A 25,738-nucleotide genomic window follows, 5' to 3' on the forward strand; every position below is an offset into this window, starting at 1 on the left:
GGGGACCTGCATTCCCATGCCTCCCTCTTGAGAGTCCTGGAGCCCACAAGAGGTTGGTGCTGGCAGGAGGTTAGCAGGATGTAGAGGCAGGGCACTGACCTGGGAGGGGGCAGGGAAGCTGAGGACTAGTTTGCACAGTGGGGTATGGACTTCCCGCAGCTCAGCGTTCATGGAACCCACACCAGAAACACCCTACTGTGGATGCATAGCTTACAGAATGTGTTCCAGATGTCACCCAAGTGTAGTGGTCAGACTTGTGTTAAGTATCCTGCCTTGTTTGGGATTTGTTTCGCTGCTGGTTGAGGTAATGGACATCAGGGACATAGGTTCTTAGGGATTGTAAAGGCAGGCCTTTGAGGTGTTCTGTGATCTCTCACAGGAAGATCTACTTGACTGCTCGAGGTTATATGCTTTCCAGATTAAACCATTCAGTAGCTATTGGAACAAGTCTTATATTGGTTCTTTTAAAGCTTGAGAAGTTAGAACACTTTAATATTTTAGTTTCTTAGCCATTGTATTATTCATATCATTTGCATCTTCTAGCATTTTGAATCAAACTATGTTTTAAAAATTGTTAAGCTCCTAAAGAAATGAGGAGTAATCATCAATGCACAATAATGCCATTGCAGTCAGAGGTAAGCTGCTTTATTACTTCTGGAAATGTTCCCTATTCCTGTCAACTTCCAGGTAGGATTTCAGTGAACTTAGAACAAAAGACAAAATATTACAAAATGTCCAGAGGGAAGTATTGCAGAGCGATTGACTGGGGAAATGACAGTTGTATCAGGAGTTGCATGTGGAGCTACAGGCAGTGGAGGGAAGCTGCTGGATCTGAGCCCTGAACCAACCTTGGGACCTGCAAGCCGCTAGCTGAAATCAGGGACTACAGAACATAGCAGTAGTTCATTGTCTCCATAAAAACATGAACTGGGATCCCTGGGTGGCGCAGCGGTTTGGCGCCTGCCTTTGGCCCAGGGCGTGATCCTGGAGACCCGGGATCGAGTCCCACGTCGGGCTCCCGGTGCATGGAGCCTGCTTCTCCCTCTGCCTGTGTCTCTGCCTCTCGCGCTCTCTCTCTCTCTCTCTCTCTCTCTGTGACTATCATAAATAAATAAAAATTAAAAAAAAAAAACATGAACTATGAAAAGTAGGAGTAGTTCATTGTCAACCAAAACAGAGTTCTAGTGTCTTAGCAGTTAATGCTAAGAAAAATTATCTCAGGAGCGTTCATGTAAGGGGACTGAAAAGTATCCCTGGCTGCATGAACATCTGGTGCAAGTTATTGCTGACTGTTCATTCAGGATTCTAGAGGCAGGTTTGTAAGGACCAGAATAATGTAGAAAAAGAACTTTCTCATCTGGGAATGAGATAGCATACTGAATGGAAAGAGACTGACAGATCTTGGTTCAGATCTGCTTTTGTCCGTATACTCTGAGCAATTCTTGTAGGCACCTAGTTAAGAAGCTATAGTGGTATGTTCATTGCCAACTTATTTTAAAATGTTAAATTGTAAAATGTTTGCAAAGCACTGTTAATGACTGCTGGATTTTAGGTTAATTTTAGGTTAATAATATTAGCACCTGACCAGAAATTATAATGGTAGTGTGACTTGAGAATTAACCAGAATGTATTTTGACTACTGTTTCTGTTAGCCTCTCACAGAAATTGTATAGCAGACTGTTAAAAACTGAGATTATCAATGTGCATTTATAATGTAGAAATCCAGTAGTATTGCCTGAAAGGACACTCACACATAAGAGTATTAGTTTGGAGGTAGCAAGTGAACATTTTGATCTGAAAATTAAAGAGCAAAAGTTTTTTTTTTTTTTTTTTTGAAAAAGCAGAGAGATGGATCTGCTTAAATGCTTCCCATATACTTGATGAAAGAGACTGGCGAATTTGTCCCACAAATTATGGGAGATGACTTTGCCTTGGAAAGAGTTTCTCTTACTTTAAAGAAAATTTAATGCTACTTTATACAATGATATACATACAGTGTTTTTGATAATATATTAATACAATGTCTTAAGTTAGATCAAGACAGCAGCTTAGCCTGCTGTGCAAAGTTATAAAATATGTACAAAGATAACTAATTAATCTGATAAGTAGAGGCATTTGATGATATTCATCTGGCTGCTGAAAAATACATATCAGAAAAAACCTATCCCATAGTAATTGATCAGTAGGTTTAGTAGTTTTATATGATTATGTCTTTAGTTTTCTTTTTTTTTTTTTTAAGATTTATTTATTCATGAGAAACACACAGAGGGAGAAGCAGGCTCCCCATGGTGAGCTTGATGCCAGACTTGATCGCAGGATCATGACCCGAGCCAAAGGCAGACGCTCAACTACTGAGCCACCCAGGCATGCCCCTTGTGTCTTTAGTTTAAAGGAGGATATTGGTTTTCCGCATTCATCTAAGAACTCTATTAAACTATTTTTTTTAAAGATTTTATTTATTTATTCATGAGACACACAGAGAGAGAGAGAGAGAGAGAGAGAGGCAGAGACACAGGCGGAGGGAGGAGCAGGCTCCATGCAGGGAGCCTGATGTGGGACTCAGTCCCAGGACCCCAAGATCATACCCTGGGCTGAAGGCAGGTACTAAACCGCTGAGCCACCCGGGCTGCCCTATTAAAGTATTTTATAAGTTTTTAAAGGCTAGTGTTTATATGTGTAATGGCTTTATCAGTAACTGTGCTAGATTGGTACTATATTAGAAAGCCTTTCAAGCAGTGTTAACATTTCATGTTTATGTAAATATGAGAATATCGCTCCTTAACTAAAGCTAGTTTCTGTTTATGGGCATTAGACTGAAGGATTAAGACAGAGCTTAATTTAAGATAAAATTGGAATTTTGAAATTTTAGACTTCAGTGGTATCCTAAGATTATTTTGGAATGCTAGAATATTACCCTTTTACTAAATAGAGTACATCATATGCTGATACCTTTGCATTCTTGAAAAGCCATTTATAAAGAAGAGAGTCAGGAGGAGAAAGTACAAAGCCTCTTCGGTTACAGTGAGCTTGGTGGGATCTAGAATCAGAAACTAGATGTGGAGGCGAGTAGTATGAGATGAGTTCTTAGTAAGCTTGGCTGTACCACATATTCTGATAGAGATCCAGTACACAACTCAAAATCTAGAAAAAGGTATCTTTCCTTAAGTTTATGAACAATTTTTAGTAAATTTACCTTTTAAAAATAACTTTTTTCTTTATTCATTAGATACTATGTTTGGCAGAGCAGATTAAATTCACTGAAGATGTAGAAAATGCTATCAAAGACCATAGTCTTCATCAGATTGAAACACAGCTGGTGACGAAGCTAGAGTACTATACCAGCATTGATACAAGTTCTGAGGATCCAGGGAACACTGGTATGAAAAACGTTCTCTTTTCTGCTTGCTTTGGGATTATTTGAATTTTTTCTTGTTATTCTGTCTTAATTTACCTATGTATTTTGACTATATCAACCAGTTACCTATTTCGGAGGTTAGCTTAGGAATTACAATATGCCTGCTTTTATATTGTACTTAGAATCAGTAATTTATTACTTTAGACAAATGTAGACATGCTACCACCGTACAGGTTTCTTTATCCTCTTCTATGTAGCTGCTGTCTTCTATGTCACACTTAAATGCACTGAAAACTCTGAGATTGCATTTTTGCCTTCAGCCATCAAACATAATTTAATGGGCTTGTGAGGAGCAGTCTGCTCTGTTTACCTGGATGCTTACCATTTCTGTTCCCCTTCATTTTGATGCTCCCACTTCCCTGCTGTTTGTTGGAAGAACGTCCTAAAGTGCTTTTTTTTTTTTTTTTTTTTTTTAAAGACTTTATTTGAGAGAGAGAGAATGAGTAGTGGGGAGGGACAGAGAGGGAAGGAGGAGCAGACTTCCTGCTGAGTGGGGAGCCTGATAGAGGGCTCCTTCCATCCCAGGATCCTGAGATCATGACCTTAGCTGAAGGCAGAAGCTTCACCGACTGCGCACCCCAGGTGCCTCCAGCACTTCTTTTAGAGCCGGGTTGCTGACTGTGAATTCCTTCCTACAGGTTGCCTTCATCTGAGAATGTCTTTATTTCCCCTTCACTGTCTTAAGTATGTTTTTGGTTCTTTGTATATCGGATGATGTGGGAGTGTATCTTGGACATTTTGAATATTGTATTATGAGTATTGGGTCTTGTTTAAATCCTTCCAATAATGTTGATGTTTTCTGTTAGCACTTGATCCTGTTGGGTTCCGGCTTCAGGTTCCAGCCAGCCTTCCTGGGTTGTGGTTCTGGTGTCAGTTCTCTTGTAAAAGTCATTGAGTAATGTGCAGGATTGTCAAGGTTACACCACTGATTACATTTCAGTAATATAATGAAATCCCCTTCACGTGTGTGCCATCTAGTGGCCAGCTCTCAGAGTCTTTGGTTTGATGGTAGGTGGAAAGCTTCAAGGCTTAAGGAGGGGAGCCCAGGGAGGGAGAGCCCTTTGTGCCCATGCTCCTTCCAGGAGGCTGGAGTTTGCTTGGGTTCCTGTCCTGCTCTCCTGGCCAGAATGCTGCCTCTCATGGGCTCTACTCTCATGCTTGCTTTCCATGCTGGTGCCTGTGTCTCGGACTGGCTGATGGGAGAGAGCGGGCAGGGTTTGTCCTACCCTTTTGGGACCCCAGGGTCTCTGATTGCAGAGGAAGGTTCACTTCCCTCTGGGTTTTAGGCACCTCTGGGTCTCCTGCTGAAGCTGTGGCTCCCAGGAGTCTCCTTTTCTGCTCCTCACACCTGAGCTGTGGGCCTCACCAGGAGCTGACTGCATGGGTCTGGCCATCCAGCTGCACAGACTCCCACTCTAGGGAACAGGAGAACAAAAACAGAACAAGGGGGCACTTCTCATTCAGATCTTCCCCAACTTGCCTGATATTTTTGCTTGCCAGACTCCTAAATAACACTCAAGTACATGTGGTCCATGTTTTACACTTGCGTTCGGGGAGAAACAGGCTGCAGGAACTGGAACCCTTCTCTCACTGAATTTTGATGCTTTCATTTTCATACTCAAAATTCTTATTTCCTACCAGTGGATTTGACATATTTTGATTTGTATGATTTATATTACTGTATAATTCAAATGTATTATGAAATTACCATTTAAATACATTAAAAAATCTGTGCATATATAATAAATAAGTCCCAAGCTAACATTTTCTCCAAATATTTTAATTTGCATACAGAGTCTGGCATTCTGGAACTTAAGCTCAAAGCACTGATTCTTGATATTATTCATAATATTGATGTGGTGAAGCAGCTAAACCAAGTTCAGGTTCATACAACTGATGACTGGACCTGGAAAAAACAAGTCCGATTCTATATGAAAAGTGATCACACATGTTATGTACAAATGGTGGATTCTGAACTTCAGTATACTTATGAGTATCAGGTAGGATTGGTAGCAAAAGTGTTTTATTTTTTCCAGTTGAAATTATTTATTTTAAAGGAAATTTGCTATTGGTTGACAGAATTATTTTTATTTTAGTTGTAACTTTTAAGAACTTTTTTTCTGTGTGACTGTCTTCTGTTTCATCATAACTAAGAAGATGTTATATCAGAGAAATACTTATAGAAAGTTACAACAGTGACAGTATTGTACTGAATTCTGTGAATGTTCCTTTTTTTAGAGTAATGTTTAATGCAGCTCTCTGTGATCCAGGGAGAATGGAATACGGCTGCTGTCTGGCCCATGCCTCCTCACTCATGGTCAAGCTTGGTACCACTGCAACCACGCCCAAAGATGCTTGCTTAATGTTCTCAGTTTGCAAGATGAGACTTTTCAAACAGATAACCTAGCTCATGTAACCTGTTTTAAAAAAATTCTGACTGCATCCTCTGTGCCTTGTCCCATCATAATGAGTCAGTCATCAGAATGTTAGACGATTATGTTGATAAAGTGTATTTTGAGACCCAAATCTGTCTACCTAAATTAAGGAAAAACTATTAACTGTAGCTGGAATTGGAGTCTATTTTCCCTAAAACTTGTAAATTCAAATAGTTCTCAAAATTTCTATTAATTTCATAAGGAATTTTTTCAAAATAATTACATTTGAGTCTCTAAAATGGTTCTGATATATAAAGATCATAAGATGCAGGAAATTAATTTACGTGAATTTTTAAATACAAGATTGTTGTATAAGATAGTTTTGGATTTCTTAGCCTTAGTAGCACATCTTTGTACCATTATTAAGAACTTGAGAGACTATTTGGAAAACCTTACGATATGTCAGTTGAGGACGGAGTAAACTACATGCTTGGTGTTAACAAAGTTTAATTTCAGTTTGTGCTTTAACAAGTTTCTTCCACTAAAAACATATTGTAGATATTTTTCTGGTTAACAGCTTTAACTTTTTTGTTGCCTTTTTAGCTTTTTAAATAGCCGCACAGCCACATGTTTGTGAGGTTGAATAAAGCACAAATATTGAAACTTTATGTTCCCCTCATGTAGGGCAATGCTCCCAAGCTGGTTTACACGCCGCTGACAGACAAGTGCTACCTGACTCTTACGCAAGCCATGAAGATGGGCCTCGGGGGGAACCCTTATGGGCCAGCTGGAACCGGGAAAACTGAATCTGTGAAGGCCTTAGGCGGACTTCTGGGAAGACAAGTTCTAGTTTTTAACTGTGATGAGGTAGAATGCGTAATTATCAACTATGTAATCGTGTGTGAGTTGAGTTTAGATTAGGATTTGTGTACTTAAAATTGAAATACCCTATTTCAAAGTCACATTATTTTTGAATCACTTGAAAACAGAATTTGTTTTATTTGAACAGTGAGATGGAGAGATGTTGCAGAGAGGATAGTCTCAGAACTTTTCTAAAGGGAACTAGTGCAAATAATTTTGAATACAGAATGGAGGATTATATTAGAGGGTAGAAATTTTTTTTTTTTAAATTAGTTTCAGAGGTAGAGGCCAGTGATTTATCATTTGTGTGTAACACCCAGTGTTACTCACATCATGTGCCTGTCCCCTTATTACCCTGTCTCCCCTCCCACCTGCCCTCCAACGACCCTCAGTTTGTTTCCCAGAGTTCACTCGTATGTGGAATTTAAGAAACAAATGAACATAGGGGAAGGGAAGGAAAATGTTTTTTTAGTAAGGAGAATAGTGAACAGAAAAGAGAAAAAAAATTCATTTTGCAATTATCATTTTCTAAACATTTTGTGTCGAATGTGTATTTCAACTTAAAGAATAACTAAAACAAAATCTCGTATCTATTTAGTTCTGTGTACTGTTTTTTTTTTCTGTGTACTGTTTAGAACATTTTTACATCAATTATTTTGTTTATTCTTTGAAACCACTCTGCAGAGGGTAGCTATTTAATCTGTACTTAAAAGAGAGCAAAAGAGGTAGAGATGGGTGAAATTACCTTATCTGTAAATGTCAAAGTATTAATTTATTATTAGGGATCTTAATTATTTTTTAACGGATTTAATTTTTGCTGTTATTTTTTAGGGCATTGATGTGAAATCAATGGGACGAATTTTTGTTGGTTTAGTGAAGTGTGGGGCCTGGGGCTGTTTTGATGAATTCAATAGACTGGAAGAATCTGTATTGTCAGCAGTGTCTATGCAGATCCAGACAATTCAGGATGCTTTGAAGAATCATAGAACTGTGTGTGAACTGCTTGGCAAGGAGGTACGGAATATGTTGGGAATTGAAAAAATTCAGATATGTTTTACAACTTTGCATTCCTCAGGCAAATACTTGGTATTTTTCCTGGCACCCCTATGTGTGACCTCTGTGTTCAGCCTTTGTACCTGTGAATTGTCTAAAGTTTCTCACCCAGTTTTGGTCTGACTTTACCGTTCACCATCAGACTTTCAGTACTGAATAATTCATTTATAATGACAGCTGCTAACCTGTCCTGGGCACTTACTCTGTGCTGGCTGCTTCCGGGGATTGTCTCGCTGGTACTCATGATCTTTCGATGTAGGTACTGTTGTGTTTTCCACTTTGTAGATAAGGAAAGCAGAATAAGTAGTGGGCTGGGAACTGAACTGGGTTGGTTCCATTCTGAAGGTTGTGTTTTTGATCACTGTTCTGTATGAGTCTGACAACATGAGTACTTAACTGTGTTTCTGGTCCTTCCTTTTCCTCATCAGAGATACGTACCCATATCATGAGAACTTGAACTTATTTGTAGAAAGTGTAGGCTTCCCTATAGAAGGTATCATGTTGAAAACACTGAAAGTTAAAAGAAGTGTGAAACGATCTTCTAATCCATAATAGCGTTTTCACAGGATAGGTTTTTCAGGGGAGGGCAGGGAAGTAAGATCAATTATGAATTATTAACCTGTTACTTACATGATGCTTAACCTCTTTATAAAGAAAAGAGAAACTGATAAGCTTTTACTTTTCTGCCATCAACATTAACTTTTCTTATACACTGAGGTTTTCCCTCCTTTCCTCCTCTGACAAGGGAGGGGTTTTTTCTCCAAGTCAGCACTAAGCTTTCTGCTTCTGCTCTGAGATCTCCTCCCAGGGACCTTGTCTTTGTTAGGCCCTCTGTTACAGTTTCAGCCTTTTCTACCTGTTCTTCATTGGCTTTTAAATGTAATCACATCTTTTCCTTTTTAATGACATATGACGTCAGATGAAATAATATTATAATATTTGGTATAATTAAAACATAAACAAACCTTCCCTTCACTTGTCTTTCCAGCCACTTCTCTTTCTCCTTTCTTCCCTTTATAGTCAGATTTTTTTTCTTCTTTTTTCTTTTTTCTTTTTTTCTCTAGGTACTTAATTGCACACTCTGACTTGGCTCAAAGTGTGCTGTTGAAAGTGCTCCTATTGGGTGCTCTTGTGATGGTCTGCTCTTTCTGTTAAAGCATTAATCACACTGAGCTTGCCTGTAGACTGGAAGCCCCAGAAGAGCATAAATTCTTAGTGACTTCGGGTCACAGTTGCGTTGTCTCTGTGTACCCAGCAAAGAGCCTGATACATGGAGGCATTTTGTAAGCACAGACAGAAATAGATGCTCAAAATTCCTGCCTTGTAGGACTGATATAAGGGACCTTTGTAAATATTGTTCCTAAGGGAGTTATTGTATATTCAGTAGGGAGATGCATAGCTCGTTAGCAGTTATCTTTTGTCAAGGTATAAGATTTGTGTGTAGAAATATGTACAGTAAAATATATATTGTCTATTATCTGTTAAAATATTTATCTACAGTTAAAATATATGCTGCCTATATTTCAAATTAACATTTCAGGTAGAAATAAATTCCAATTCTGGAATTTTTATCACTATGAATCCTGCTGGAAAAGGTTATGGAGGAAGACAAAAGTTGCCTGACAATCTGAAACAGCTTTTCCGGCCAGTAGCCATGTCTCGTCCAGACAATGAGCTTATTGCAGAAGTTATTCTGTATTCAGAAGGCTTCAAAGATGCCAAAGTCTTAGGCAGAAAATTGGTAGCTATCTTCAATCTATCCAGGTGAGTTTTCCTCTCTTAAATATACTTATGTTTTTGGTTCCAATGATTGTTTATGGATTACTGACCTATTTACCTGTTCAGTGATTTTCATATTGGGGATTATATTGTACTTAAGGTATTGATAGGGAAGATCTTAGTTTGAGTAATAAAACATCTGACTCAGAACGATTTATCTTCCTTAAATGCTATTAATTTGATCTCCCTTTTTTCTGCAAAGTATTTTTATTGAGGTGCTCCAGCTAAATGATGTTAATTGAAAGGATTTATCAGCAGGACCTTCAAAACCTCCTGTTCTTTGGAGGGAATCTTCCACGATTTTTCTTATGTCTTATTTCTAGTAATAGCAATGGACTGTTAGGTTCTTTTGGTTCTTTGGGTGACCTAGAATTCCGGTTCCTATTAAGAGCTGGTGAGAGCTGCAGTGCCAGAAACTGAAAGCCAGATGGATTGATAGAATAGTTGAGGGATAACAGGTGCTTGTCATTTAGTGTCTTCAGGAAGGTCATCAGCCAGGTCATGACAGTTAGCCCTGATCCTTGGGAGTCCTCTTTCTTCAGTGTTTTACTGGACAAATCATATTACATGATTGGGTCCTTTACAGGAATTAGTGAACTATCAACACTGCTTTCTATGTGTCTGTGGTTATATTCTGCATTTTAAGTAGAGTGATAAAAATAATTTCTGTCTGATGCTTTGCAATTTCCGTGTCTGTTTAAGGGAACTTTTGACGCCTCAGCAACATTATGACTGGGGTCTGCGAGCCTTGAAGACAGTTCTTAGAGGAAGTGGAGGCCTTCTTAGGCAGCTGAAGAAAACTGGCATGAAACAGAATGGTAGGATTTGTTATTCAGATACAATCTTGTTTTTTAAAATACACTTTAACTTAGAACAGGTTTAGATTTATAGAGAAGTTATAAATACAGATGGTGTTTGAATCCCTGGCCTTTAATTTCTCCTGTTGTTTACATCTTCTCTTAGAATGCTACATTTGTCACAGCTAGTGGACCAATATTGATGCTATGTTTAACTAAAGTCCGTACTCTATTCACATTTTCCCTGGTTCTTACCCAATGTCCTATCATAACTTTTACATGTGTGTTAAATACTAAACAGTTGTGATAGATAGAGGAATAGTGTAGCCTGCTCCTCCTCAATCTTTGGTGTTAATAGAAACATTAGATTTAGAAATAGAAAATAGAAACATTTCTCCATTAGAATCACCAAGAGCCTTATTAAAGCACCAATGTTGACCCTTGGGCCCCAGTTTCTATAGGTTCTGAAGCAGAGCCTGAGAGTGTCTTTCGTCTGAGAACAAGAGCCATAGAACTGTATAGGAATTTTCTCTTCCCAAGAGCTAGTATACCAAGCAAAATTACCCTTTAAAATTTTTTTTTTAAGATTACAAAAAATACCCTTTAACTGTAGAATAATTTTAGATTTAAAGTTACAAAGATGGTATTCCCATTGTTTTCTCTTATTTGCTGCGGTACATTTGTCAAACCTAGGAAACTGAGGTTAATAGGTTAATATTACTATTAACCTCCAGACTTCATTTGGATTTCACCTGTTTTATCATTAATGGCCCATGTTCTGGTCTAGGATCAAGGCCAGGGTGCCTCATTGCATTTACTTGTGTGTCCATACTCTCCTGGGCTCTGTGACACTTTCTCAGTCCGTTTGTGTTGTTTCCATGACCCTTACAATCTTCAGGGGTACAGGTCACATGTCATGTAGACTCTTGCTCAGTCTGGGTTCTGTCGTGATGTTTCTTGCATGATGAGACTGGATTCTGAACATTTAGAAAGAACACCAGAGAGGTGAAGGGCTGGTCTTAGCATGTTGTATCAGTGGGTGCATAATGACCACGTGACATCACTGGTGATATTCACCTTTATCTATTATTTTAGTATTATCTTAGTATTATTTTAGTATTTGCTAGGTTTCTCTGCTGTAATAACAACTGTATAGTTACTGTTTTCCTCTTTTCCTACTATCCTTTTTGGAAGCTGGTTACTAAATGTAGCTCACCTTCAAAGTAGGCAGGCAAGGATTAAGCTCCATTTCTTAGAGGGAGGAATATCTGCAAATATTATTTGAAACTCTTCTGTTAAATAAGATTTGTATCTTCTTCCCTATTGATGTGTTTATCGAATGATCTATTCAGATCAGACTCATGATATGTTATTATATTTTTAACACCTTTTTTCCCCCCATTTGTATAAAATAAATGATTCTCCCACCCATGGATGTGTGCCTTTATGAAGGGCCAAATATTCAATTCTTTAGATTACTATTAAAAACTAAGTTAGGGGCACCTGGATGGCTCAGTTGTGTCCAACTCTTGATTTTGGCTCAGGTCATGATCTCAGGGTCCTGGGATCAAGCTCCAGTTCAGCTCTGTGCTCAGTAGGGAGTCTACTTAAGATTCTTCCCTCTGGCCCTCCCCTCACTTAAGTGCCCTCTCTCTTTCAGTTAAAGTAAATCCCCCCCCCAAAAAAAACCCCACAAAAAAACAAAACTAAGTTAAAACACTGAAAATAAGTCAGCATAGAAAAACATCCTGTGAAATTATCTATTCAGACTTTTTTTTTTCTTCAAGATTTTATTTATTTATTTGAGAGAGATCACAGAAGGAGAGGGAGAAGCAGACTTCCCACTGAGCTGGGAGCCCGATGTGGGGCTTCAGCCCAGGACCCTGAGATCATGACCTGAGCTGAACACAGATGCTTCACTGACTGAGCTGCCCAAGTGTCCCTCTATTTGGATTTTTTTTTTTTAACGTTTTTTTTTTTTAATTTTTATTTATTTATGATAGAGAGAGAGAGAGAGAGGCAGAGACATAGGCAGAGGGAGAAGCAGGCTCCATGCACCAGGAGCCCGATGTGGGATTCGATCCCAGGTTTCCAGGATCGCGCCCTGGGCCAAAGACAGGCGCCAAACCGCTGCGCCACCCAGGGATCCCTCTATTTGGATTTTAAATGATCAAAGTATACATCTTAAAAAGGGAATCTGCTTTAGCTCTGTTGGCATACACCAGGGAAGATAGTCATTTGGTGCTTTAGCTCTGTTAGCATATACCAGAGAAGATAGTCATTTGGTGAGTTACTTAAATTACTGCCTCTGGTGATTTTTAAGAAATGTTGAAACCATACCTGTAGTCATTAAAGATGGCTTATTAATGCTTAAAATAAACTCTATTGTGGTCATACCTTCACTGCACATACTTAAACATGGAAATATTCAGCAATTATAGAGAAATACCAGACTAAAGATAGTTCTGGCCTTCAAAAACACATCTTTCAGTTGCTATTTAATATCTGTAAAAAACTAAGAATCTTGTAATGATACTAGTATTTATATTTGGTTTAGAGATGAGTTTATAAAACACTTCTGAGCAGGTTTGAGTTTTTTTTATTAATCGAAGTCTAGGAACTCTGGACTCAAATTCTATGGAAAGGAGTGCAGAACTGTACATAGGGATCCATATTTCTCAGCCGTCAAAAGAAAGTGAGGCAAGCTTGTCCATTCACATGGTAGCACATGGTTTGAAATGTTGCTAAATTCTAGCACGTCATTTAATGACTGGTAACACATATCATGGTACTTGAAAACTGTACAGCCATTAAAGCTTTCTAAAGTCAGTAACTAATAATCTTAAAATGAAACTTTTTCTCCAGTTGATGAAAGTCATATTGTGGTACAAGCACTGAGGCTTAATACAATGTCCAAGTTTACATTTGCTGATTGCTTGAGGTTTGATGCACTGATTAAAGATGTGTTTCCCGGGATTGACTTTAAAGAAGTGGAATATGGCGAACTGAGTTCTGCACTGCAGCAAGTCTTCGAGGAGGCCAATTATGAAATCATTCCCAATCAGGTAACCATCGAGAACACTTTATAATAGGGGTGGCTGAGGGAGTTAAGCATCTGACTCTTGGTTTCAGCTCACGTTATGATCTCAGGGTTGTGAGATTGAGCCCTGTGTTGGGCTTTGTGCTCAGTGCAGAGTCTGCTTGAGATTCTGTCTCCCCCTCTTCCTCTAGCCTCCCTGCCCCCCCCCAAGAAAGAAAAGTTTATCCACTAATGTTTAAATAACTTTTTTATAATCTTAACAGAGACTGTAGTGGAGTGCTATACTGTCCAAAAGGTAGCCATTAATTACATGTGGCCATCTAAATTTAAATGTAAAGAAATTAAAATTACATTTAAAAATCAAGTTCCTGGGACACTTGGGTGGCTCAGTGGGTTAAGCATCCAACTCTTGGTTTTGGTCATGATCTCAGGGTCATGAGATCAAGCCCTGAATTGGGCTCGATACTCTGTATAGAGTCTGCTGCTCCCCTTTGCCTCTCCCCCCACATGTGTGCGCTCTCTCTCTCTCTCAAATAAATTTTTAAAAAAGAATATATTGACCCTTTCTCCTAGTTAATTCCTTATTAACTATTTTTATCTTTTATCTTTCCATTTAAATCTCACTTACTCAGGGAAGCCTTCCCTGATCTTTGAGTCCAGATGGGGTTTCCTTGCTGTGTTTCCATTACTTTACTTACATGTACTTATTAATGCTTAATCTTATATGTGACTAATACTGATCTTTGCCCACCAGATAAGAGTGTTCATGGAAGGTGGAACTCATGTCTATTTTTGCTTATCATTTTATTCCTAGTGCATGTTACAGAGCCTTGCCCATAGTAGATCCATCATATATGTTTTTGATAATTGATTACATATGATTGTTTGACTTTGACAATTTCTTAGGAGAAATTCTTTTTAGTAGCTTTTTTTTTTTTTTTAATGTATCACAAGTACATGTTCAAAGATGAACATTTTCCCTCAGGTTTTTTTTTTTTTTGTTGTTTTTTGAGAGATACAGGATATAAATGCATGAATCAACACGTGAATAATATATGTGAATTAATAAAGAAAAATGATGTACATATTGTCAAATGACTTGGAAAGTATACTTGTTTCTTTTAAAGAAATATTGGGGTTAAATATTACAGTGTAAATATGCTTGGATTTATTTAGGCATTATTTTGTTTAAGGCTGTATCTTTCACCGAAGAAATCAGAGGCTTTCGTTTTATATGTTTGGAGTAGAACAACTGTTACAGAAGGAGAAGAGAACTGTGTTTGATTATAGACCATAATATACATGCTTGTTTTCTACTAGATCAAGAAGGCCTTGGAATTGTACGAACAGTTACGCCAAAGAATGGGCGTTGTCATTGTTGGTCCAAGTGGTGCTGGGAAGTCAACCCTGTGGAGGATGTTAAGGGCGGCACTGTGTAGGACTGGCAGAGTGGTCAAGCAGTATACCATGAACCCCAAAGCTATGCCGAGACACCAGCTGTTAGGCCATATTGACATGGATACGAGGGAATGGTCTGATGGCGTTTTGACAAATAGTGCTCGGCAAGTAGTTCGAGAACCTCAAGGTTGGTCTGTGTTTTGTGCCTCATTACTTTACTTAATAACCTTTAGAGGATGATGGAACTTGTCTCTAATGTGTCCTTAAGCCTCATACGTGACCATAAACTGCCTTGTAAATGATGTGCATTGATATTTTACTTTAGAGGGGCCCAAGATGTGCTATCATTTTGGTCTCTACTATATGGGAACTTCTATTATAATAGAAACAAAGTGATCTGGGTAAATTGTAATTCACAATGAGATTAATTCACTGAAAATATAGGAACTCTTCGCTGGTGATATTGTAGTGCCTCATAAATAAGATGACACTTTATATGGGGTTAAAATTGTGTGTCTGAACAGTTTTAACTCATGAGTTGGAATACAGTAGTTTGAGTAATTTTGAAAATTTAAGTCATAAAACAGTAGTCTTCTTGGTCTCAGTTTTTTGGCTTGGTGTTTAAAGGGATTTTTGGCCAGAATCTGAGAAGACTTCCTACTTTTTATTAGGTCACAATTAATAGTTGTTTTTCTAAGCCAGTGAGTGAAAGGTTTAGAACTCTAAAGACATGGCAAAAATTTTTCATTTTGAGATCCCAGTTCTGTGTACTTGTGGATCAGTTTGGCATTACCACATGGCATATGAGTGAGTCTTCAGCTGCTTGAGCCAGGATTGCTTGTGGTTCTCGGGCATGGTTGTAGTGCACTTTCACATGGAAAATTTCAGCGTGTTCTACTTTAGTTCTTTATATTCATGGGCAGGGATAGAAAATAACACTTAGTGGAAATTACTTCTAAAGAGTAAGGAATGAGTATTTTATTCCTTATTTTTAGTTGTTATTACTGCATATATTTTTGTTTTACCTCCACGTTCGTTTTGAAAACAGATGTGAGCTCATGGATAATATGTGATGGTGATATTGACCCTGAATGGATAGAGTCTCTGAATTCTGTTCTGGATGACAATCGACTCCTCACTATGCCCAGCGGAGAGAGGATTCAGTTCGGCCTGAATGTGAACTTTGTATTTGAAACTCATGATTTAAGTTGTGCTTCGCCAGCCACAATATCTAGAATGGGAATGATCTTTCTTAGGTAACCATCAGAGCACTTGTGTATATTATGTTAGAATATTTAGTTACTACTTTGGTTTCATAGCTAAGTGAAATAAGTGTATGAATGATGTATGTTTTCCTCATTTTAACTTCTGTTAGGTTTTACTTTGTTCAGAGAGTAGCTGTTTTATTTCAGTTTATTTAATTGTTTCAGTGTTTAGTCCTATTACTATGTTTGCATCAGTGAGACAGCAAGTATTTAGTTGTTTTGTTTTTCCTCTTACTTTTGTTTAAATGTTACCACTGCAGAGAAGTGAACCCACTGGTTATGAACTGGAGGCTAATAATCTAAAACTAAGTAGCAATAGTTTAATCACAGAAGGGCCAACCTAGGATTAACAGGTCCTATGGAGTGACCTTTCTTTGAACAAATTGGAAACCTTTTTACTTAATGTTTATTTTCTTAGGATATTTGGAAGAGGCTTAAGAGGGAAAAAATGAAGAATAAACCAATTTTAGATATCATGTTTCATAGTCTCATGCCAGAATGTAGACATTGTAGCCAATTTCATTTTCCAAAATGAGTAATTATTTTTCTTTTGCTTTTTGAGTGGATGTTTTAGAGTTTGATACTTGTCTATATAAAGAGCCCTACTCTTTTAGAGCCGTTTCAGGCTATTTTTGGTGTTGTATGACACATGATAGTATTATCAAGTTGGCTCAGACTGTTTCCAAAATTAATGCTTGCTTTTTGATAGTATTTTAGGGAACATTTATACTAAATAGCCATGAACTCCAATTAATACTTTAAGGTATTATTAAAAAACATAGCATTGTTTATAAATTTTGTAGCTGTATCTCACACAATTTGTCTTCTCTGTTCAACATATTCTTATAATCTTGTGAGAAAAATATGATACAAGGAAAGTTTATAACTAAATGTTTACATTTATTGAATGCCTATTATGTATATAACTTTAAGTTAAGCATTTTAGGAGAGCCAGAGCAAGAAATGGGTAAAACTAACACGGAGGACTCGTCTTTATAGAGCATCCTTTCAAGTAGAGGAGATAAAATAAATGTAACAATTACAACACATGGTAGACTATAAGTGACGTAAATTGTAAGTAGAGTGCCATGGATATTTAGCAGAAAGACCACATCTTGCTGCACAGGATTTAAAAATTGTTGGTGAACCAGATATGGTTCATGAGAGGTGTGGCAAATATATGATTGCATGTAAAATACAGACACAAATACGTGGTAACATTTTGAGCTGCTTTTGATTAGCTTATAACTTGGTTTTAGGTTTCATTTCTTCAGCAGACATTTTTTGAGCATTTGCTATGTTATAGGCCAAATGAGGACCTTTTAATAGTGAAAGGGAATGCCGTTAATGCTGGGACAGCTGGTATAAAGCAGGATCATCTTAGATGAAGCAAGATGTATAGTTGCCAAGACATTGGGGACATACCATTGACAACAAAGTCTATTCTGCAGGGGCTTAGTGTCTTTGATTTGTTTGACTTGAACTGATCTAATGGAATTTACATATTTACCTCTGACTGTTCCATTTTTCTTTACCTTTTTAGCCTGGATAAAATGTGGGAAGAGAAATTCAAGGGTTGTTACTAGTGTTACTAGTGTTGCTACAAAATAGTGGTAGAGAATAGGAAGGAAGTGGCAAAATCATGAGCCCTTGTCACTTCTAAAATTGTTAACCTATGAGTTGTTTTTGCCATATTTTTTGGTAATTATTTAAGTATAATTTTAAATAAGATGTCACTATTATATTTCATTTCAGTCATTGGATGTTACTCATGTAATTAGGTGCTTTGCTAAATAATTCTATTTTACTTCACAAAGATCTTTGAGTTTTAATAGTGGCATGAGAATTTAGGTAGTTGACTTTTTTTGGGATAGAAAAGAAGAAAACATATTTTTAAAGATCTGTATTAAGATACAGCTGTCCTGGGACGCCTGGTGGCTCAGCAGTTGAATGTCTGCCTTTGGCTCAGGGCGTGATCCTGGAGTCCAAGGATCAAGTCCCACATCAGGCTCCTTGCATGGATCCTGCTTCTCCCTCTGCCTGTGTCTCTGCCTCTCTCGAATAAATAAATACAATCTTAAAAAAAAAAAAAAAAGGTACAGCTGTCCTTGAACTCTACTGTGTTTTTGAAACACCCAGGGATTTTGTTGAAGTGAAGATTTTGTTTCAGTAAGTCTAAACTTGGGACTTGGGGCTCTCTATTTCTCTAGTCCTAAGGATTTAGACCACTTCTTGAACAACCTGTATATATTTAGTTCCTCTTTAATTTGTTTATAATATAGATGAAATTTCTTTTACAGAAAATGACATATATGTGTGTGTCTATATATGTAACTAATATATACGTATATGTAGAGAAATAACTGAAGTCCACTCTTATATACTAGCAGCTATAAAAGTGTATAATAATGTCTATTGGAGCAGAAATTAATTTTGAAAGTAAGTTGACTGTATCTTCCAAAGTAATTTCTTACATGCTTATTAATCTGTTTCAGTGATGAAGAGACAGATCTCCATTCTCTGATAAAATCTTGGTTGAAGAATCAGCCTCCTAATTATAGGGATAATATTGAAAACTGGATTGGAGATTACTTTGAAAAAGCTTTACAGTGGGTTCTGAAGCAGGTGAGTTAGCCATAATATTTAATAATTATTTAGGCCAGAATTAAGGTGATGGAGAGTGTTGCCTAGATATAGCTGCCTTTTAGTGGATCTCAGCCAGAATCTGGGGGTGGAGTGAGAGGTAGGCGTCCTCATTGCTATCCTGCTCTTTGTCTTGGCTTAACTTTTTATTATGGTGTCTTAAAACACTTCAGTTCTCTTACAATATTGCACGCTGCTTACCTACAAATCTTGAAGAGTGGAATCTCCCCCCCCCCCCTTTTTTTTATTTTAAGATTTTATTTACTTATTCATGAGAGAGACACAGAGACAGAGACCTAAGCAGAGGGAGAAGTAGGCTCCCCTCAGTGAGCCTGATGCAGGACTCAATCTCAGGACCTGAGCCAAAGGCAGATGCTCAACCACTGAGCAACCCATGTGCCCAGAATCTCCCATTTTTACTAGCAAAATCATCTTGCTGTCACATTTCTCTGGCAATAAATGCCTGTTTATATTTCATGATAAAAAACAATGCCAAGTTAATACTAAAGGAGAAAAAGTATAATGAGTTATTTACAATATTATTAAGAACATCTGTGGATGTTTTGGATAACCAAAACATGAATTCAATATCTCATATACGTATCAAACGTGACACTAGACAAGACTTGAAGGTGGACATTCACAGGACAGTCTCCTTCCATGGGAAGAGCCTGCCTAATGGAGAAAAATGGAATGTGAAAAGATAATCAGAATTGGATGAAGAAAGTACTGCTGTCTTCCAGGAGAGTTTAAAAGGTGATCACACTGAATTTTGAATCTGAAGTGTGAAGAGAAATTTCACATGCCTGGAAGACAGTGGAGGGGTTTTTAGATGTTGTATATGAATTTCAGCTATTTGTTTTTTATGTCCTTGGTTTTAGGAGAAACATAAACATAAAAATAGAGGAAATAATAAGCAGTGAAGGTACTTTTCGGAAGTATCTGATTGCTCATCTGAACTTGATTTATTGGTTACTACTTGGAGATTGAATAAGTTTTACCAAGAAATGGAGATCTCACTTCAGTTTTCTTAACTTTTCCTCACTTTAGTAAGGATAAAAGATGAGGAGATAGAGAATGTTGAGGGATGGGATGTTAATGACATAGGTTTCCCTGGGGGCCTCAGGGAACGAAGCACTCCCTCCAGTCTAATGGAGTGCTCTGCTCTCCTTCTTTCTGAAATAATTGCATGCATGCTGCTCTCAGCTCCTGAAGGGCAAGGACCACCCTTTGGTGTATCCTCAAAACCCATTGTGCTAGTGGAGTAATGCATGAATGAGCGTAGTACCTGCTGCCTACGTCGTAGCTCCTGGATATGTGGTTATTTCAGTAATATAAAATATATGGAGCCAGCTAGGTGCTCCAGTATAAGTACTTTGAGGTCATCTACTTGGATGCTGTTAATGTTAGAGAAGTATAACAATAGGTGGGATACACAGAGGTTTGTGAGTGTAGACATGATGACAGAATAAGGTGATCAAGCCATAGAGTGGATGTACCAAAAGTCAGCTGGAAACTATTTTGAGGTCAGGTCCCTGTGATTGTTTGAATTTTTAATTATTTTTTTAATTTAAGATTTTTTTTTTTTTTTTATGTATTGAGGCTTCCTTCCTTCTTATTTTGTACTTTGTTCACTGTGTTCAGATTCTGGGAGATATGTGTAATGGACTCTCTAACCAAATGTCAATTTTATTTATAACTAGAGCTTTACCTTCTTTTATCAATTTAGCAAATTAGACAATGTAGAAGAAAATACGAGGATTTCCTTTATCTTGCCTTTAAAGCCTAGAACTCTTTAGCATGGCCTAGCAGTTGGATTTCTTCTACTCATTCCTTCCTTTTTCCTACTCTTCATCCCATTTCTCCTACCCTTTAAAAATATTTTTTTTTATGCAGGCAGAGTGATTTTTTAAAAAAATGTGAATTGGATCATTTTACTCTCTTACTTAAAAACACTTTAGGGCAGCCCCGATGGCCCAGTGGCTTGGTGCTGCCTTCGGCCCGGGGTATGATCCTGGAGACCCGGGATCGGGTCCCACATCGGGCTCCCTGCATGGAGCCTGCTTCTTCCTCTGCCTGTGTCTCTGCCCCTCTCTCTCTCTCTCTCTCTCTCTATCTTGAATAAATAAAATCTTAAAAAAAAAAACACTTTAAAAGTAGTGAAAATAAAATTTACACTCCTTATCATGGCCTATGTAATTCTGCATACTCTGGCCTTTATCTACCTCTCTGACTTAAGCTTACCCTTCTTTTGCTTCCTTAGACGTAAGCTTTTACATTTAACAATCATACTTGAAAAGATATGTGAATGTAAATATGTTTCTGTGTTCATGGTTTACTATTTGTTTTTTGTCTGTACCATGGATTTTAATCAACAGAATGACTATGTGGTTGAAACAAGCTTGGTTGGGACTGTGATGAACGGTTTGTCACATCTTCATGGATGTGAAAATCATGACCAATTTATTATTAATCTCATTCGGGGACTTGGTGGAAATCTGAACATGAAGTCACGTCTGGAATTCACCAAAGAGGTGATGCACACTAAAACCTATATTCAGTCAACATTTTCCTTTAATTTTCATTGACTCTTAATTGCTAAAATACGGTGATTGTAACTGTAAGATATAGAACTTTTTAATATTGGAATTATGCACTTAATATAGTAATGTATTTGAATATATGTACTTATTTTATCCTTTGAACTTCTTTATGGTATTTTATGATATTAAAATTATATAATGTTTTAATTGGCTCTAGGGTGGACTATAATTTTGTTAGACACTTTTCAAACTACTTAGCCATATGAATATATATAATTACTCATTTTTAATTTTAGAATAATACATATTTTTAGTCATTTATTTAACCAGTTAGGAATGCTAGGATGGATTAATCACTATAAAACATTTTCTTTAATAAATGTAAAGGTATAGTTCAGCCAAGTTAATAAAACTAAATCATATATATTAAAGAATTTTGTCTTGTTGGCTTCTGTTGAAAACATTGAACATGCATTTCTCTGGGTTGGCTCCTACATCATGGTTCTGCATTTATATCATGTTTCTTTTTTTGGTACCATCATGTATGGCTTTTTCTATGCTGCTTCTCTTTCCATGGCCATTGTGTTGTCCCTGTTGTCAGATGCTTCTCATTGCCACTCGATGCCAGATCCTATGCTGCTTTTGAGCAGATGTTCTCATGCCATAGCTCAGAGGCAAGGTATTGAAGGTTAGCATCGAGTGAACTCTGATTTATATCTGTGCAGATATCAAGTTTTCCATGTTAGAAGAAGAGCAGCTCAAGAGCAGTGGTGGTACCACCATAATAGGCAGGACTCGCATATGGTGGGGATGAAGGGTCTTAGGTTCCTAAACTGTGGAATCAGTAATTCAGTGTTCATTAAAACTCATTTAAAAGTTAGATGTATTTGGTGTATGCACAAACTAGATGACTTTTATTTATTTGCTTAAATAATCATTTAGATAATAATATTTGACATAGGGTGTTGCTTTAATTATAAAAGATATTTAGTAGGTTTAGCATAGAATTTTTTTGGACTAAGATGATTGACTTTGGGACATTGACTTTGAAGAATTAAAATTTCATATACTCTTGTTTGGAGTATGTGAAAACCTATCACAACTTTTTCCTCTACAGGTTTTTAATTGGGCACAAGAGTCTCCTCCAGACCCTCACAAACCAATGGACACCTACTATGATCAGAGTCGAAGACGATTAGCATCTTATGTGCTGAAGAAGCCAGAAAACTTGACTGCTGATGATTTCAATAATGGCCAAACTCTCCCTGTCATTCAGATTCCTGACATGCAGCGAGGTCTGGATTATTTTAAACCGTGGTTAAGTTCTGATACTAAACAGCCATTTATTCTTGTTGGACCAGAAGGATGTGGCAAAGGGTAAGAGCAGAAAATTATTGGTTCGGGTATATACTGTGAGTTTATACTCTCCTCTCTTAAAGTAATTTAATGGCTCTGTTACCTTTCTTTCAGTTGAAGTAGCATTTACATTTTCATGAAGGTCTCTTTCAATTGTCACTAGTAAAAATAATATGTCTTTTTTTTTTCCTGCCAGATTGTGTTTTCTAATGGAAAGAGAACAATTTGAGAAAGATATGCTTCAAAAGAAAATGTGCATACAATCCCAACAAAAACTGAATACCTTAGATACACGCACAAATTGCCTTTGTTATAAAAAATGCATCTTGAAGTTAGCTTTCTATTTAAAATAACTTTTATATCTGTAATTCAGCCTATTTATGGTGCCTCCTGAGTGTAGGTTCTGGAGATAAAGGAGACATGATTTCACATTTTTAGTTGTAATTTAAAAATTCTAAAAAATCATATTAATTTTTTTTTTAACTCGGAGTACTTAGTAATTTAAAATACGTCCTTCAGCCATGGGAAAACAGCTGGTATCTTTCATATGTACTTTATCCAGTTATTTCTGTCTGAGTTCCAAGAATCATTTTGCTGAATGAGTCCCAAGAATGCCTTAAAATATGAATTTTTTTATATTGTAAAAATTAGAAAGTTATCTGTTAAGTCATGTCCATGTTTACCACTTTGCTCTTAAACATCATTACACATAATTTAGGAACTGAAATATTTATGAAATAGAGATTTTATATTGGATATAAACAGGATTTTATTTGTTGTATTTTCAAAGTTGATGTCCTCCATCTTTCATAGGATGCTGCTTAGGTATGCCTTTTCCCAGCTCCGGTCCACGCAGATCGCTACGGTTCACTGTAGTGCGCAGACTACGTCTCGACATCTCCTGCAGAAGCTTAGCCAGACTTGCATGGTCATCACTACCAACACTGGTCGAGTATATAGACCCAAAGACTGTGAAAGACTCGTCCTTTACTTGAAAGATATCAACCTGCCCAAGCTTGATAAATGGGGTACCAGTACTTTGGTTGCTTTCCTGCAACAGGTGAGTCTTCTTCCTTGAAGTGTTATGATATCATTGGGAAAAGTGGAATTTCATTACCTTTGGACAGAAAATCTGCCTTCCTCCTTAGCATCAGTTTTCTCTATGGCATGTATTCAACTCGCATGAATACATGAATACATGCCATAGAGTACTCACTACTTCTTGAGGCATGTAGTAAGTTTATTCTCGGTTACTTTCTTCCTTCTTTTTGTAAAAGATTTTATTTTTAAGTAATTTCTGCACCCAGCCCAGGGCTCCAGTTCACGATCTCGAATCCAGAGTCACATACTCTACTGATGGAGCCCGCTGGGTGCCCCCGCAAGGCTGCTTTCCTTGAAGTCCTTCCCTGTGGCAGTCAGCAGTCTGTCGGGAGGATCCACAACAGGAAGAGTGAAAACAGCCTTCACTCTGCACTTACTTCCTGTCCTTTATTTCTAACATAGGAGGAAAGCAGGAGTTGGGGATGATGTGGGGCTTGGGAGAACTTTTGCTTCATTTTTCTGGGTATGCATTTTTAGAGAGCAGAGAGACCTCCTCAGTCAGGACCCTGTTGGGCTTCCTTAGCTCATCACCCTGCTCTTGGCCTGTATAAAGGGAAAAGTTGGAGACTACACATTCTGTCCCTGTGTGAGATTATACTGCTTTATGTGGTTTGCATCACTAGATTCTAAATTAGAGTCTGTTATGTTTATACAGGTTCAAATTTAGCTTTACTGTGTGACTCTAGAATATGATGAAATACTTACAGAAGGAAACCAAAATATTTTCCTTATATTTTTACTTATTTCTTTCATTTTTTTCCTCTAATTGCTGGTAGATTTATACTGTCATTGGATTTTAATGTTTATTAGAGAGAAAATGTTTATTTATTTTTATTCTTTTTAAAGATTTTATTTATTCATGACAGATACACAGAGGTAGAGACTTAGGCACCCTGCAGGGAGCCTGATACAGGACCTAATCCCAGGCTCCCAGGATCATGCCCTGAACCAAAGGTAGATGCTCGACCACTGAGCCACCCAGGTGCCCTGACAGAAAAGCACTTTAAAATGAGAGTTAAAAAAAAAATGAGGGTAATTCAGCTAACATTAATTGAATGCAGAGTCTTGAAGAGTATTCTTTTTCTTTTAAAGATTTTATGGGATCCCTGGGTGGCGCAGCGGTTTGGCGCCTGCCTTTGGCCCAGGGCGCGATCCTGGAGACCCGGGATCGAATCCCACGTCGGGCTCCCGGTGCATGGAGCCTGCTTCTCCCTCTGCCTATGTCTCTGCCTCTCTCTCTCTCTCTCTCTCTCTCTGTGACTATCATAAATAAATAAAAATAAAAAAAAATCTAAAAAAAAAAAAAAAAGATTTTATTTGTTCACGAAAGACACAGAGGCAGAGACATAGGCAGAAGGAGAAGCAGGCTCCCTGCAAGGAGCCCAGTGTGGGACTCAATCCCAGATCCTGGATTCATGCCCTGAGTTGAAGACAAATGCTCAACTGCTGAGCCACCCAGGCATCCCAAAGAAGTATTATTTTTCAATATTACAAGCATTTAATGCAAATTTGAATCTTAAATTTTTGAGTTAGGTAAAGGAGGATGATTGTATTTGGAAACGAATTTTATGCGAAAGTATTTTATATCACTATTAGAAAACCCTAAGCCTAAAACGTTTAAAATACGTTTATTTTCAAAAAGGTATTGACATATCAAGGATTTTATGATGAAAATTTGGAATGGGTTGGTTTAGAGAATATTCAGATTGTGGCATCTATGTCAGCTGGAGGAAGGCTCGGAAGACACAAGCTGACCACCAGATTCACTTCCATCGTTCGCATTTGTGCTGTGGAGTATGTATCGTAGCATTTTTAATTGTTTTTAAAATGTAGGGACATGTCTTCTATATTTGAATTTTATTAAAGGTACCCATTAATGATATTTCTTTATAATGAAGAATATAAAAATAGTTAAACTTAAGTTCTGTTTTTTTTCCTTGCCCTTTCTAAATTTTAGGCAGTAATTTAGGGTGAAAAAGGCGTTAGTGCTTCATATTAGAAATAAGACCCAATTATTTTGTATCATCTCTGTTCTAAAATGTCAGTATCAGGAATCTAAATGATGGATTTAAATATGGGTTTCATAAAACAAAAATACTATCAAATTTTATG

General features: G+C 37.4%; 1 protein-coding gene across 9 annotated transcripts in view; it reads left to right on the forward strand.

Annotated features, from left to right (window-relative positions):
• Nucleotides 1–25,738, forward strand: part of DYNC2H1 (dynein cytoplasmic 2 heavy chain 1) — a 339,457-nt gene that overhangs the window by 48,550 nt on the left and 265,169 nt on the right. For all 9 annotated transcript variants that reach the window (XR_013376718.1, XM_077893274.1, XM_077893273.1 and 6 more), the window contains exons 31-44: nucleotides 3,227–3,377; nucleotides 5,210–5,415; nucleotides 6,475–6,657; nucleotides 7,483–7,665; nucleotides 9,245–9,468; nucleotides 10,186–10,301; nucleotides 13,146–13,345; nucleotides 14,641–14,905; nucleotides 15,767–15,974; nucleotides 18,479–18,608; nucleotides 21,005–21,160; nucleotides 22,287–22,546; nucleotides 23,339–23,585; nucleotides 25,269–25,420. Coding sequence is in view for 8 of the 9 variants with exons in the window: in XM_077893274.1 (XP_077749400.1) it covers nucleotides 3,227–3,377; nucleotides 5,210–5,415; nucleotides 6,475–6,657; nucleotides 7,483–7,665; nucleotides 9,245–9,468; nucleotides 10,186–10,301; nucleotides 13,146–13,345; nucleotides 14,641–14,905; nucleotides 15,767–15,974; nucleotides 18,479–18,608; nucleotides 21,005–21,160; nucleotides 22,287–22,546; nucleotides 23,339–23,585; nucleotides 25,269–25,420 (2,681 nt within the window). In the remaining variant the exon portion in view is untranslated. The remainder of the gene's footprint in view (nucleotides 1–3,226; nucleotides 3,378–5,209; nucleotides 5,416–6,474; nucleotides 6,658–7,482; nucleotides 7,666–9,244; nucleotides 9,469–10,185; nucleotides 10,302–13,145; nucleotides 13,346–14,640; nucleotides 14,906–15,766; nucleotides 15,975–18,478; nucleotides 18,609–21,004; nucleotides 21,161–22,286; nucleotides 22,547–23,338; nucleotides 23,586–25,268; nucleotides 25,421–25,738) is intronic.

The sequence above is a fragment of the Canis aureus genome, chromosome 3, assembly GCF_053574225.1.
Source record: "Canis aureus isolate CA01 chromosome 3, VMU_Caureus_v.1.0, whole genome shotgun sequence".
NCBI classification, from domain to species: domain Eukaryota; kingdom Metazoa; phylum Chordata; class Mammalia; order Carnivora; family Canidae; genus Canis; species Canis aureus.